This window comes from Micropterus salmoides, unplaced genomic scaffold (assembly GCF_014851395.1).
Source record: "Micropterus salmoides isolate LMB-PRFRI ecotype aquatic unplaced genomic scaffold, ASM1485139v1 Ms_hic_scaffold_13, whole genome shotgun sequence".
Lineage (NCBI taxonomy): Eukaryota > Metazoa > Chordata > Actinopteri > Centrarchiformes > Centrarchidae > Micropterus > Micropterus salmoides.
This window is the reverse complement of record NW_024040374.1, coordinates 33,335,277-33,351,270: the sequence shown is the minus strand read 5'-3', so window position 1 is coordinate 33,351,270 and position 15,994 is coordinate 33,335,277. Positions and strand designations below refer to the sequence as shown.

Sequence of the window (15,994 nt, the reverse complement as noted above, 5' to 3'; positions counted from 1 at the left end):
TGTAGCCAGGCTGACAGAGAGTCACAGCTCTATTGAGCCAAGTATTCCCATAGCTCTCAGTAGTTACGATTTCATGAGCTTCTTTAATGATAAAATTCTAGCTATTAGAGACAAAATTCACCAAGACCTGCCCTCAATTGGCACCGACTTATCTCTTAACTCAGGAACCTTAGAAACAGCTGTAGAACCACATATATGTTTAGACTGTTTTGCTTCCCTCAATCTTTATCAACTAACTTCAATAATTTCTTCATCTAAACCATCAACCTGCCTCTTGGACCCCATCCCGACTAGGTTGCTTAAAGATGTTTTACCCTTAGTCAGCACCTCTATACTAGATATGATCAATCTGTCTTTATCAACAGGTTATGTACCACAGTACTTTAAAGTAGCTGTAATTAAACCTCTTCTGAAAAAGCCCAAACTTGATCTGGATGTTTTAGCCAACTATAGACCTATATCTAACCTTCCATTTCTCTCTAAGGTTCTGGAGAAAGCAGTTGCTAAACAGCTGTGTGACTTTCTACAGAGCAATAGTTTATTTGAGGATTTTCAGTCGGGATTTAGAGCTCATCATAGCACAGAGACAGCACTGGAACCGCTCTAAGCTGGTTTAAGTCCTATTTATCAGATCAATTTCAGTTTGTACATGTTAACGATGAGTCCTCCGTGCATGCCAAAGTTAGTCATGGAGTTCCTCAAGGATCTGTCCTCAGACCAATCCTCTTCACTTTATATATGCTTCCTTTAGGCAATATTATCAGGAAATATTCCATAAGCTTTCATTGTTATGCAGATGATACTCAGTAATATCTATCGATCAAGCCAGATGAAACTCATCAGTTAGCTAAACTTCAAATGTGCCTTCAGGATGTTAAAACCTGGATGACCTGTAATTTTCTAATCTTAAACTCAGATAAAACTGAGGTTGTTGTTCTGGGGCCTAAGCACCTCCGTGACGCATTATCTAAAGATATAGTTTCCCTTCATGGCATCGCCCTGGCCTCCAGCACCACTGTGAGGAGTCAATGGAGTTATCTTTGATCAGGACATGTCGTTTAAGTCTCACATTAAGAAAATATCAAGGACCGCCTTTTTCACCTACGTAATATTGCGAAAATCAGGAACATCCTGTCTAGAAATGATGCAGAAAAACTAGTCCATGCATTTGTTACTTCTAGGCTGGATTACTGCAATTCCTTATTATCAGGCTGCTCGAAAAAGTCCATTAAGACTCTTCAGCTGATCCAGAATGCTGCAGCACGTGTTCTGACGGGAACCAGGAAAAGAGATCACATTTCTCCTGTTTTAGCTTCTCTGCATTGGCTTCTAGTAAAATCCAGAATAGAATTTAAAATCCTTCTTCTCACATACAAAGCTCTTAATGGTCAGGCACCATCTTATCTTAAAGAGCTCATAGTACCTTACTACCCCACCAGAGCACTGCGCTCCCAGAATGCAGGGTTACTTGTGGTTCCTAGAGTCTCCAAAAGTCTAGGAGCCAGAGCGTTCAGCTATCAAGCTCCTCTCCTGTGGAACCAGGTTCTAGTTTGGGTTCAGGAGGCAGACACCATCTCCACATTTAAGAGTAGGCTTAAGACTTTCCTCTTTGATAAAGCTTATAGTTAGGGCTGGCTCAGGTGAGTCCTGAACCATCCATTAGTTATGCTGCTATAGGCCTAGACTGCTGGGGGACTTCCCATGATGCACTGAGCTCCTCTCTCCTCTACTTTCTCTCCCTCTGTATGTAACCTCATCCCATTATTGCATGTTACTAACACAACTTCTCCCCTTTCCTGTAGTCTTGTGCTTTCTCGTCCCTCTCCTCTCTCCTCCTATCACTTCCTGCAGGTGTTTCTGGCTCTGGAGCTGTGGAGTTTGGATCTGTGGTTGCGGGTCACCTGCTGCCCCCGTGTTCCTGCTCGGCACCCTCTGCTACAACAACTATTGTTACTAGTCCTATTGTTATTATTGTTATTATAATCATTAACATTACGACTGTTACCATTAACACTACTATAAATATCTGTACCATTTTTCATTTAGTCTATAGCAACATCACCTTTACTGTCTGTACCTCTGTGTGTATATTGTGTAGGCTGCCTCCCTCCCCTCTCCCTCTCCTTCCATCCCTCTCTTTTTCTCTCTGTTCCTCTCCTGCCCTCTCCCTCTCTCTCTCGCTCTCTCTCTCTCTCCTTCACCCCAACTGGTCGAGGCAGATGGCCGCCCACCCTGAGCCATGGTTCTGCTCGAGGTTTCTGCCTCTTAAAAGGAAGTTTTTCCTTGCCTCTGTCGCCTAGTGCTGCTCTTGGTGGGAATTGTTGGGCTTCTGTAAATAGCATCATAGAGTACGGTCTAGACCTGCTCTTTTATGAAAAGCTCTGTGAGATAACTTTTGTTGTGATTTGGCGCTATATAAATAAAATTGAATTGAATTGAATTGCTTTAGTTAACACTTATTTGTGTTTATAAGCATCTTTAAGGTCTTATAAGTGTTTTATTATTTTTTAATTACTGCTTATTACAAGCACCTTAAAATAAAATGTTACCGTATTCGTGTTGTGGCTTTAGTATTTGGTGTTGTGGCTTTTGTATTTGGCCTGAGACCTCTGGGCTACCGTATTTAATACTGGCCCAGTCAACATTTCCACACTTCTGGCCACTGTCTGATCCACAGTGGGATTTTTCACTGGCAGCTGACTGAGCAACAAAATGAGTTTGTAGTTAGAAAAATCAGATGGAGATAAAGGATCTGCAGGCTGACGCTGCAGTGACGGAAACAGATGGAGACGGCAGGGAATGTGCAAATTGATTTTGAAGGTCAAATGATGGTTAATAATTTACGGATGTGGAGAGAAAGAACAATGATCACTGTGTAGGTAGAACTAGGTGAGAGAGAAAAGGTTGTCAGAAGAGGAATGGATAGACACAGAAAGAAGCTTTAGAGCAAAGAGGTGGATGGACTGAGGAAGAAAGAGAAAGAAAGTGGGTTAGAGCTAAGAGTCTGGAGCATGTCGCGATAGATGCCAGAACAACCCTGTAACGCTTAATCCTGCCCCCTTTATTTCCCCCTCTCACACACACACATGCATATTAACATCCAGAAGGACACAAACACTGCCACCATTGAGCACTGGCCCCGGGATCAGTGTGTGGAAGTATTTGGAAACAGAGGGTGCTGCAATCGATGTCACACTTTCCTCCTTCTTGCTCAGTTCACTTGTTGTTCTTCATCCCTCCTCCTCCTTCCTGTTGTCTGACAAACCCGCTCACTGAGTGGATGTGAACTGATGAAGTAAAGGTCTGTTGTTTCCAGACGTTAGCTGTGGCAGTGTCCCTGCATTAAAAAGTAGGCGTCACTAAAACCTCCTGCAATTCTTCTGCTTCTTCAAGTGAACAAACATGGATAAAAAATACATAAAAAGACTAGAATTCATTAGTTTTTAGTGAAATTGAATTATTCAGGCAGTTGTCCTCAAAATCATCTGTCAATGCCTCCTTTGGAAGATGAAAACCATCTTTCTGTGCAATGACAAAATAAAAATGTTCAAATTCAGTTATTATTGTCATATTCGAAAATATGTTATTCCAGCCAAAGTGAAAATAAAATGAAATTGATCATGATAAACACCATTTTCAGAATTTAATTTAAAATGTAGTCCAGGGGCCGAATTACAGAAACTTCCTAACCGGCAGATCCTACCCTAACTGCTTGGTAACCATGGTAATAAGGGTTAGGAACTGATATAGGAAAAAGGCCATTACAGATTAACAGTTCCTAAGTCAATATTCCTTTCCTAACTTTAGATAAGAAAAGTAAAATCTTAAATAAACTCTCCTAACTTTAGGAGAACTGTTAAGCTGTCCTAACTTTGACTTTTCCACCAGGTAGTGTTTGCTAACTCGTTTAATCCACATGGTTGCTCTTTTATTGCTTTTACACTATCAACAAAATGTCAACAGGCGGAACTTAATTGTTTCTATCGATGTGTTTGATGACAAAAGTATGTCGCGATGTAACGCTAGATAATGTCTCATTATATAACATAGCCTAATGTGAAGGCTTGATGTAACAAAAGGATCCTAATGCAAGTCTTTGATAGGAGGAGATCGTTAAATTCAAGAAATACATGAAAAACATGATGACGTTAGCCCGCAGCCTTTATTATTATGATTTACTTTCCCGAGAAGAGAAGCCTACGGGTTTCTGCCGGGATCAGTGAGGGAGCACAGGAGGAGCCACCAGCGGTTTCATCTGCTCTTTGGACACTACAGTGGCCTGTGTCATCATATCACTGTAAATTTCTTTTTGACAGCATCAGCGCTCCGCTGGATGCCAGATATTGTCCACTATTTTAGCCCTCTCTCTGTCTTTAATCTCCCCAGCTAAGCGTTATGTGGATTTAGATTTCTCGATGGAGGTTACAAACACCTCTAAGTCATCTGACATGAAGTCCAATGATAGTTGTTGTTTCTGCTCCATTTCAGTGTATGTTTGATTTAAAAAACGGCCAAAAAACAGCGATTAAAAAGCCGTTTAGCTCGGCGAGATGAGAAAAGTGGAATCGGTTGCTAGGTAACAGACATAAAAGTTGATAAGCGATGTTGGATTGAGTATTTAGGATTTCCTAACCTGAGATAAGACAGGATTCCTAAAGTTAGTTAGGATTTGCTTCTGTAACACCAAATTGGGAAAAATCCTATCTTAGACTCTTCCTGTCTGAACTTAAGACTTGAGATAGGAACTTCCTGTAATACGGCCCCTGTCCTCTAAGTTGTACGATAGCTTTTCATTTGAGAATAAAGTTTATATTTCACATGGAAAATCCTTTTCCTTATGGTAGTGTAGGTCCAGTGTGGAGGAGACACACAAACAGTGACTGGAGAAGTTTCAGAATGAAAAAGGTTCAAACCCCACCTACTTTCACACTCCATAAACCAAATTTAAATGCATTCTAAAAGCCAGATTACTGTTCTTAAACATAACCTGACATTCTGGCTACAAGCTGAGGCCATGTTGATTATCATTACAGTGACCAAGATATGAGGTGGTAACAGGAGCATGTAGGAAATATGAAGCACACTGGGCCTTAGAAACATTACTTCTTTAAAGCATTGCCAGGCCTGTAGTGTGAATGTGACAGGCAGCTCTTTATCCCCTGCCCCTTCACCTCTAATGAAATCTTCTCTGCTCTCCTCTCCTCTCAGGACTTCTCCCTTCAGGTGGAACACTGGTACGAAGGAGCGAATGCTGATCAAGGTGACAGACAGAGAGCCCAGCTTCCTGGCCCACCAGGGAAATGGCTACTCCCCCTGCGACCCACCCACCCCTGGTGCTCCTTCTGGAGGGGGCACCACCTCACGTACCCGCCGTTCCTCTGGAGGAAACCCACCTTCAGAACCCGACGGCTCCCCCGTTCTCTATGCCGACCGCCGTCAGTCTCCCTTCCTGAAGCGGGCAGAGCTGGGTGGAACCTGCACCCACCGCCGCTCCTCGGCTGACTCCCAGCCTCCCTCGCCGCGCTATGCCTATGAACCCCCACTGTATGAGGAGCCGCCATCAGAGTACCAGCCCCCTCCCATCTACGAGGAGCCTCCCACTGACATGCACCTGTCTGACTCCACCTCATTCTACAGCAAGTCACCCGCTCGCAAGTCTTCAGCCCCCATCTATCATTCCCCCAAGCAGGGCCAGTCGCCCTACGGCCAGCTGGTTCTGACCAGGCAGAAGTGTCCTGAAAAGACCCAGAGTCTGGAGTACAGTCCTGTGGGGAAGGAGTATGTCAAGCAGCTGGTATATGTGGAGCAGTCGTCTTCCAGCCCTCGCTTCAAGACCGCCGACCGTCTGCTGCGTTACGGCACTACAGGGGGCTACGGTGGCTCATATGGGGGGTCTTATACTCTGCAGCACAGCCAGTCTCTGATCAGGGACCCCCGCCTACTGCTGGACTACAGTGGGGAGGGTGGAGAGGGAGGCCAGAGGTTGCTTTATGAAGACTCCATATCCTGGACGTCCAGCCAGACACACTCCCTTTCATCATCCTCTGCAGGCGGTCCAGGGGCTTTCTCCCCCGGAGGTAATCGCAAACGCAAGAGCCGCAAGCCATCCCTCCCCCAGGAGCTGGCACGCTGCGGGGGGTTAGAGGGGGAGCTGACAGGCACAGCATCCGAGGCAATGCTAGCCCAGGCCAGGCTGGCATGGGAGGCGCAGCAGGTGATGAAACAGCGGAGCAGTTGGGACTCGGGACAGGGGGGAGGGGCGACCCAGGGCGGCGGCTCCAAAGACGGCTATGAGAGCGACGGGGCGGTGCCTCTGCCGTTGCCTGGACCAGTCGTGAGGGCGTTCAGTGAGGACGAGGCACTGGCGCAGAGCGACGGCCACCACTGGAAACGCAGCACCTTCGATCGGCTGGGCTTCCCCCAGGCCCTGCTGGAGAAAAGCCTCTCTGTCCAGACCAACCTGGCCTCCCCTGAGCCGTACCTTCACCCCTCACAGGTACTGCTGCATGCTGGGAGTTTACCAAAACAAGACCCAAGTTTTGATAAAGTTATCATTTTAGGATATCAATGATATTAATTGTTTTTTAAATTATTTTTATTATTTTTAGTTATTTATTTAAGGCCTCTGTTGCCAAGTGCTTGCTCACGGTGGGAATTGTTGGGTCTCTGTTAATAATATTAACAGTATAAAGAGAATGGACCTGCTCTACATCAAAAGTGCAATGACAGAACTGTTAAGAAGCTATAAATTAACTGAATTTAATTGAATTTCAGCTCTCTGGCTGCTTAATGTACTGTAGTTAAGTAGCCATAAGTAAATGCAACATTTAATAAAAACAATATGGACTCAATTAAAGATTATTAGAAGTCCGGTATGTTAAAAATGTAAGATTATTAAAATAGTCTTGAGTAGATATGAATTCTAGAACTGTGCTGCCCCTCAATGTAGCTGGTCGTCATAGCGATGCCTCACACAACTGCCGTGACGTAATGTTCAATGCAACACACACACCAGCGCCCAACTAACAGCTGTCTCTTGATTTAAGTTAAAACGTTTCAACCTTACTCAGAATGTAAAGACAGATAAGCGGTATGAAACAGCCACTCGCGGAGCTCCTCAACTCCGAAAACCTTCAAGCACATTTTTGTTCCGCCATCACTTCTCGTAAAACTGTCAATATTCGAAATCTACACAGCTGATTTCTCACCTCAAAACTTCTCAGAAGTGGATTTAGTGATGAAATTCCATACGGAAACTGTAAAATATAAAACTTTCTGTTGCTGGGCTCTGTCTGGTGCAGCGATGATGATGCAGTGAATAGTGAATATTCTCTCTGACCAATCAGCAGTCTGTTGTGTTTTCACGTCACATTTTAGTATCCCTCAGCTCGCTTGGAACCTCAACGAAAGTGATGTACAGGTACAACTTTTCCACAGTGGAAAACCAAACAAAGGCGAGTCGAGCTGGTACTGTGCAGTGGAAAAGGGGCTCTAGTGAAACAAATGATGAACAAATGTGATCCACCCCATACAGCTGACATCACTGAGAATCTCTGGAGAATGTAGAGAGACGCCGCACAAGCAGTTACATTTTATTTGGATCACTGTTCAACTTAAGGTCCCATTTTGTCCATCTAGGAGATGGGTGGATCATCTAAGGTCTGCTGCTCTTTAATCCAAAAACCTTCTTTTCCAATGACTATATTTCTGTCATAGGCATGTTATGTCAATAAAGCAAAATCTACATGCGCTGCTGTTGCCATAGCAACCATGTCACATGATACAGTATGATTGAAGGTCCAGAACAGCTATTAAATGGACCTCCTCAGCCGTCCATATGTTTTTGCGTTGAACAATCTTTTGTCACATTTCTGCTGACTGTAACAGATACATTCCATTTCCTGTAGCTGCTTTGACGGTGGAAAGCTCTACCTGTGAAGCAGCAGCAGCACATGCTCAGTTTGCATCAGCAGTAACTTAACAGTTTTCTTCTATGGGTGGAAACAAATTGGTAAGCAGTAAAATAAGGCTGATAGCTGAAAGTACAAACAAGAGTCATCACAAACCACACAGATGCAGTTAAGCTACAAAATAAGTGAGATCTGAACACAGAGACCTGTAAGAACAGTTCTTTGCTCTTGTTGCATGACTTGATGCATGACAATTTGTGTCCCCAAATACATGTAATGCTGCTGGCTTATAGTGCTGGCACCTTTCTTATTCCAATTCAAGCAGTGAACATGGGAGTAGCTCACAGAAGGAGCACTTGAATATGTCTTCATAAGAGTTGAAGGGGTTGACTCTGAAGATGCAGTTTATTATTATTTATTATAGTATTAAATTGTAAGTCACACCACTAATAAAATCAGTTAGATAATGATGTGATCAATTCTCACAACCAACCTATATTTCTATGCAGAAAGATGAATGTTAGAGTTCCTAAAGTATACCATAAAGTGGCAGACATGACATGAAGACAGAAGCACAGGTTGGTCTGACATGTCTGTTCCTGAGTCCTCAGAGGCCAGAGGAGATACAAGGGCTGGGAAGCATTCAGCCAAAACAAAAAGAAGCTGTCGGTCCTCTCTACCAATTTTTTAATCTTCTCTTTCTTTAGATTCAGCAACGCAATGCTTCATCTTAAAGCTGAGTGTGTGAAGGGAGGAATCTGTCGATCTTTAAGAAAAGCAGTAGCCAAAGTAGATGGAGAAGAGGAGAGAGAGAATGGAGGATGAAATGAACAGAGATAGAAGAGGGTTTTATTCAGCAACAGAGAATGACTAAGGATACAGATGAAGGAACCTTTATTCCACAGAAATCCCAGTGCTGTCAGACAAAAAGTGAATGCAGCACAAGAACATAAATAGAGCAGCATTCTGTTTGTTTCTTATTTAACATGTTTGGAAATCTGCTCATTTGTTTTCTCTCTGAGAGTGAGATGTTCACATGGATATCCACCTCATGTTTCTTGGTTGTGTGCATCACAGTTTGCCAGGGTTGCCTGAACAGAGACCAAAATGAAAACCTGTACTCACTCACCATATCTGACAACCTTCACTACAGGAGACACTACATACAGTCTGTGGAGCCGCTGCACAGAAGTACTGGGCAATGGATAATTCACCCATTGTCAGTCTATCTGTCCAAACTCCTGACCAACACCTAGGTCCAGACTAGAGCAAGGTCCATCTGAACAACTCTTGGCAATTTGATCATGACATGTGTAATGGATGAACATGCCACCAGGTCAACATTTGCACATAATCTAATACAGCTGCTGCATAAAAGGCTCCTGTAGAATGATGTTCATGGCTTAGAATAACTTTTCTTTATTAGTTATTTTTTGATCCACAGCTGTTGCTTTGGATTGTTATTTCAGAGAGGAATAAATGGACCCTTTGTTGCAGTGAAATAACCTTGTGGATATTGACGTATTAACACGTCAGTATTAATCCTAGTCAGCTCCTTCCGTGTGCTGAAGAAATGCTCAGCTCTCCAGACACTCTAAATGCTCTGCAGATGTACAGAGATGACTGATATTGTCTGTTTCCTCCTCTCTCTGCTTCTTCACCTGTCAGTCGGAGGACCTCGGAGCCTGTGCCCAGTTTGAGGCCAGTCGAAATGCCAGGAATATGATGCCGAGCGCCAGCTGTGGAATTTTCCCAGAGTTCACCCTGAGAAAGCCCTCTTCAGAGACCGACATTGAGAACTGGGCATCCAAACACTTCAACAAACACACACAGGTACTCCAGAGGATGTGTGGATCTGCATCCGATATTTGCATGACATCACAATGTACCTGTCCCCTTTTCCATTAGTGACTCCAACACCATAGCTTTGGTTTGTATTTCTGTCTTTATTATTTATAAAATTGTCTCCAAAATGTTTTGGAATGTTTTTAAATAGTGTATTCTCGTGTGTAAGTTCAGTGAAAGACATGGTTATGTCACCTTTATCTGACCACTTCAACATATTTGTCTATGTCCACACATAATGGCAGACATGAGACCAGTCTGTTGTCAGATTAAAATGTTAATGTCTTACATAAGGTAAAAGTGATCAGCTGATCGCTAATGAGGTTTTGCTACTCAAAAAGAAAACATGAGTTGAGCTTGCAGGCTTATTCTTGACCTTAGAAACAGCAGCTTGACAAAAAATTAGCAACAGATGGTCCAACATTTCTAAAGCTTTCAACCACATCTTGTGACCTTGTGTTGAGAATGTTTTGTTTAAATACACAAGTTGACCTGATCCTTTGATTGAAGTGAACCTATGAACCACATTTTTTATCCCAACTAACTTAACAAAACTCCCCACAGCCCTCAAAAATGCAGCATTTTTACAGGACTGCAATAAATATACTACAGCCAGGTCATAGTTTGTTCTGGAAACGTTAATAAGGAGCATGAAATCCAGCACAGGACTCCAGTGTGTTTATGATAGCGGTGGTCGCTAGGGTGGGCCAATAGAAGGTGCCATCGTTCATCGGCGATGGCTGACAGACCGGCCTAGTGATTGTAACCTAACATCTGCACTTGTGTGTTCACAGTTGCTTTATCTGCTCCCTGCTTGGGAAATATCCAAGGTGTCCATGACTTCTCACGTAATAGGCTAAGTGAAGTCTGTGCAAGTGAACCCATACACATAAGACAACACTAATTTTATTAGATTATGCTATTTACGGACTCCACCATCATCCCTGTCCCCAAAAAACCAAGGACCACAGGACTAAATGACTACAGACCCGTCGCCCTGACCTCTGTGGTTATGAAGTCCTTTGAACGCCTTGTGTTGTCCCACCTAAAATCCATCACAGACCCACTCCTGGACCCCCTGCAGTTCACCTACAGAGCCAACAGGTCTGTAGATGATGCAGTAAACATGGCCCTTCACTACATCCTCCAGCAGCTGAAGTCATTCTGGATTTCAGCTCTGCTTTCAACACCATCATCCCGGCCCTGCTGCAGGACAAGCTGTCCCAGCTGAGCGCGCCTGACTCCACCTGCAGGTGGATCACAGACTGCCTGACGGACAGGAAGCAGCACGTGAAGCTGGGAAACCATCTCTCTGACTCCAGGACCATCAGCACTGGTTCCCCTCAAGGCTGCGTTTCCCCTCTGCTCCCCTCCCTGTACACCAACAGCTGTACCTCCAGTCACCAGTCTGTCAAGCTCCTGAAGTTTGCGGATGACACCACCCTCACTGGGCTCATCTCAGGTGGGGTTGAGTCCGCCTACAGGTGGGAGATCGACCATCTGGTGACCTGGTGCAGCCAGAACAGTCTGGAGCTTAAGAGACAGTGGAAAGAGCCCAGCCCCACCCTCCTCCATCATCCTGTGTGACTCCCCCAGCCACCACTGTGGACTCCTTCTGCTTCCTGGGCACCATCATCTCCCAGGACCTCAAGTGGGAGCTGAACATCACCTCCATCATCTAGAAGGCCCAGCAGAGGATGTACTTCCTGCAGCAGCTGAAGAAGTTCAGCCTGCCAAAGTCAATGATGGTGCACTTCTACACCGCCATCATTGAGTCCATCCTCACCTCCTCCATCACCATCTGGTACGCTGCTGCCACTGCCAGGGACAAGGGCAGGCTGCAGCGTATCATTCGCTCCACAGAGAAGGTGATTGGCTGCAATCTTCCTTCTCTTCAGGACCTGTACGCCGCCAGGACTCTGAGGCGTGCAGGAAAGATTACAGCTGACTCCTCCCATCCTGGACACAAACTATTACTCTCCCCTCTGGCAGGAGGCTGTGGTCCATCAGGACCAAAACCTCTTTCCACAAATCAGATTCTTCCCGTCTGCAGCTAGCCTCATTAACAAGGCCCGGGTCCCCCTCTGACAACCCCCCACCCTTTCAATAGACATAGTTGTGTCCTCTGAGGTTATAACGACTTCACTAGTGCTTATCAAATGATTTGCCCATTTACTCTTTAAATATTGATGTTAAAGGTACTGACCCATGACCCATGTGAAGTCAGTGGGGTTAGTGACATGGTGGGATTTTTTACAGCTGTGGTTCTTCACATAAATGTCCATAAGTCCATACTCACTGTCAGAGTTCACTAAGTATATGTATTACTGTTCTGTAATGAACTGTCATTATTTTTTACATTCAGAATTCTGACCAATATGTTTTGTAACATTTTCTTGATTAACTTAAATTCTCCACATACGCTTTCTATTCCATTGAAATGTGCCTTTTCAAAAGGCCCTGGGGTCTTATTTATAAAACTGTGCGTAGAAACCTCACTAAAAGTGTAAAATCTAACTCAGTGTGACACTGACGTTCCTTTTGGTGAAGCTGAAGCATGTTGTTTGGTTTGTTGTAAATGACAATAAAATAGTGTTATATTTCCATAACCTGTTTCTACAAGCAGTGCATCACATCCACATGCTGGCGCACATCGTTTGGTTCGATAAGGCAGCAAACGTGATAATAACAATGCATGAAACTATGCACTGAAAACGGCATCAATTTAAATGTAATTTGTCCTCCTTATGAGAATAAATTGCACTGCATGTAAGTATTAATTAATATGATTTAAACTGTACAAAATATTTGAGGTATTCTTTTGTAGAAACAGAATCTCCGTTTGTGTTTATTATCCTAAATCTGGTTCTTTTTGTGCGCTGCAAATGATCTTTAATTGTATGTGATTTTTTGCACTTCAGGGAAAGTCAATCAAAGGGGTGTTTGTTTATTCAGAAAGGCTTTAAGCCTACAATTCTCAGAGGTAGGCCTAATATTTCGATATATTTTACACAGAAGTAGGTCTATTCATTTCAAACAGTTTCATCCTTCCGCAATGTGAGTCGCCGTTTCTCATCTCTCCTCTTTATGTGCGTACACACGGTTCAGAGTTTACTTACAGAACGTACATTCTCCTGTCAAGTTTGGTTTTTATAGATCACAAACTTTGCTTGGGAAGTGGTGTACGCACGTTTCCAGCCCTGTTTTGTATGTACGCACCGTTTATAAATAAGACCCCTGGTTATTCTGGAAAAGAAAAGGTGCAATAAAGCTAATAACAGACTTTCAGTAGCAGATAGACAGATGTGGTCTGTCTATCTGCTACTCTTCTCTTCTGTACATTTAAAGTCATGTCATTCCACTGAAACAGACTTTAGGTTCATTTGTTTTTTGGCTTTCCTTTTTGCTGATATTACATAACCCTTTGCTATTTTTTATTTTTTTTGGATTTCATTTATTAGCATGGGAAAATCCAACTTGTGCTGGGTGGGAGATAAAATGGCAGCCAGCATCTTTCCCTATCTCTCTGCCACTCCTCTAACCTTCTCTGTTACTCTCGTGTTTCTCTCCATCCCTGGCATTTTTTCTCAGGGTCTGTTTAGAAGAAAGGTTTCCATTGCCAACATGCTGGCCTGGAGTAGTGAGCCCATCAAGAAGCCCATGATTGTGACCTCAGACCGCTCCGTGAAGAGGGAAGCAGTGGACATCTTTAAACTCATCCAGACCTACATGGGAGACCGTCGCTCCAAGGCTGATCCCCTCTCTGTGGCACTGGAGGTTTGTGGCCTGAATCACTGCTCTATCCTGGCTCAGGGTCTAACCTGGAGGTCTCTCACTCATTCAACCATACACAGAAGCACTTATTCTCACTAATCCTTCATGTTTCACTATGGTATCCCGCTGCAGTAATTTTACTTTTTCATGGTGCCGTTGGTCTGAACCCGACACTTAATTTTCAGCCATAGTCACATTAGGACACAAAGTCTAGATGGATGACACCTTCATTATGAAAACACTGACGTGTTCGCAGCTTACACAGATGACAAACTGAACAAAAATCACTTTGCTCTCCTCCTCTCTGCAGGAGGCTTCACACTGTGAAGCTGGGTGTCCTTGAGCACAATCTTTTAAAAAACCAGGGGCCTCATTTAGAAAACTGTGCAAAGGATCTGTTCCAAAAATGCACGTGCACTGAAAATAAAAAAATGGTGCACGTGGAAAAAGATTTATAAAACAAGAATTATCATCATCTACATATGGAGAGTGCAGAATTCACTGGAAAGATTTGATCGAAAATGTTGACTTGGTTAGGAATACCACATTGTTGAGTTCAGAGCCATGCGTTTTCCACTTTATTTCATCCACATGTGAGCTCCAATAACATTGAGTTTTTACTTTAAAAATATGACGTATATGTTTATTGTTACATGTCTTGCCATATATATTGATACCATTCAAAAGCTACACAGATGGAACATCTGAGGTGTTGTGAAAAATGATAAGTGATTCTTAGTAAGACGGATTCATCCAGAAGGAATGGCTTTGAATGATTGAGTTGTATTCTTTAAAATGATTTGGAAAGTTGTGGATTAGTAGAAAAGGTTGATCATATTTCTTTGGAATCATTTGGGATTAAAAACAGTATGATAGTTATATTATCATTATTCCATAAGAAAGAAAAATTGTGAATGAAGCATAACCTCCCGGCAAAAAGAGATTGCTGATGAAACATATATAAGGAAGGAAGTTTGGTAGGTGAATAATTACATGTTTAAACAAAGGAGAGACCTCCAGTTTTATCAAAAACATGGTTGGGGATGAAGAATCACAAAGAACCTGGGAGGCATGTTTTCAGCCAATTAATTTTAAAAGTGTTGCATTATCAGTAAAATGTAAAACTTCAGTCAGTCCTACTGTTAGAAAGCCTTTTTAAGTGTGTGACTTTTATTTCCCAAATGAAGTCAGGGAATAATCTGTTGATTTGATTAGCTGTGGGTTCATGAAGCAAGCTAGCACACGGATTATAAGAAGATTCTATAGGCTACCGTTATGTATTATTGAACTTGAATGCAGCATTGTAGACAATATTTTGTCCTTGTACACCATGTTTCCACTGCATGGATAGCCTTTGGATCTTGCTGGAAATTGAGTCCCCCTCCTTAAAGGTATAATTATTATCATAACAATTTAATAAAGCACTTTTCATACACAAAAAGCGATAACAGTAGCCTACTGGTCCTACCAGGCTGGACATGCAGTCTGCCAGTGTCCCCGTCCATAATGCACAGATGATGGCCAAGTATTTTGTTTTAGGTATTTCATGTCAGGACTAATAACAGCGGTGAATATGGAGACGTTTGTTGTTTCCTAGCAAAAGTTATGGTGGGATACAAAATACAAACTGGTATCCAGAGAGTGTTTGGGGCTAGGTATGGCTAATGTCTAGAGCTGATTCTGTTCATAAACCTTACAAAGACATGTTGCATCAAAGAATGTACTGTCACTTGAGCTAAAGTTAACAGGAAGGTTGTTTTTGTATAATGTAATTCAGTAAAACTAAGTTACTGAAAAGATCCTGTTACTGAAACAAATAAGTGTAAGTTACTGGAACAGACTAACCCATTACATTATACACTAAACAAGACACTTTGAAAGCTTGAACATTGCCTTTGTCTCTTCTGTCCTGGATTGAATGGGCCTCTCTGACAAAACAACTGGCCCCAGCCTGGCCCCCTCAATAAGACTGGTCTAGAACCGCCATTGGACGTCCAACAGCAGGATGAGAGGCTAGTACACCACTGCCCCCCATCAAAAGTTATTCCCCACTGTTTGTCATCATGCCTCTTTGCCACTCACGATACGATACGAGCGTCATGGCATCAAACATGATGAGGCCGAAGCTGTTCTGTACTACACGATGTTGTTGGCGAAGGAGGAATGGGCAGTTCTTTTTTTCTGATTCATTCTGTTGTTTTTCAGACATTGTAAAACATCTTAAGATATTGAGCTTGACTGAGAGCATGCTCGAGGAGGGGGTCTGGGCAGGGTGTGCACAAGCGGTGACTGACACTGCGTTAGAGACTGCTCCTGGCTCTGATTGATTGCTTTGTTCAGGGAGAGGTGGATTCTTGCAAATGTCATCAGGAGCATTACATGACATGACCTCCACCATGCTTCACAGATGAGCTTGTATGCTTCGGATCATAAGCAGTTCCTTTCTTTCTCCACACTTTGCCCTT

The 15,994-nt window shown here is 43.2% G+C and overlaps 1 protein-coding gene across 1 annotated transcript in view; it reads left to right on the top strand.

Moving 5' to 3' along the window:
* arhgap39 (Rho GTPase activating protein 39) overlaps nucleotides 1-15,994 on the top strand; it is a 190,439-nt gene that overhangs the window by 151,150 nt on the left and 23,295 nt on the right. The window contains exons 3-5 of the mRNA XM_038716888.1: nucleotides 5,209-6,496; nucleotides 9,579-9,743; nucleotides 13,347-13,532. Coding sequence (XP_038572816.1) covers nucleotides 5,209-6,496; nucleotides 9,579-9,743; nucleotides 13,347-13,532 — 1,639 coding nt within the window. The remainder of the gene's footprint in view (nucleotides 1-5,208; nucleotides 6,497-9,578; nucleotides 9,744-13,346; nucleotides 13,533-15,994) is intronic.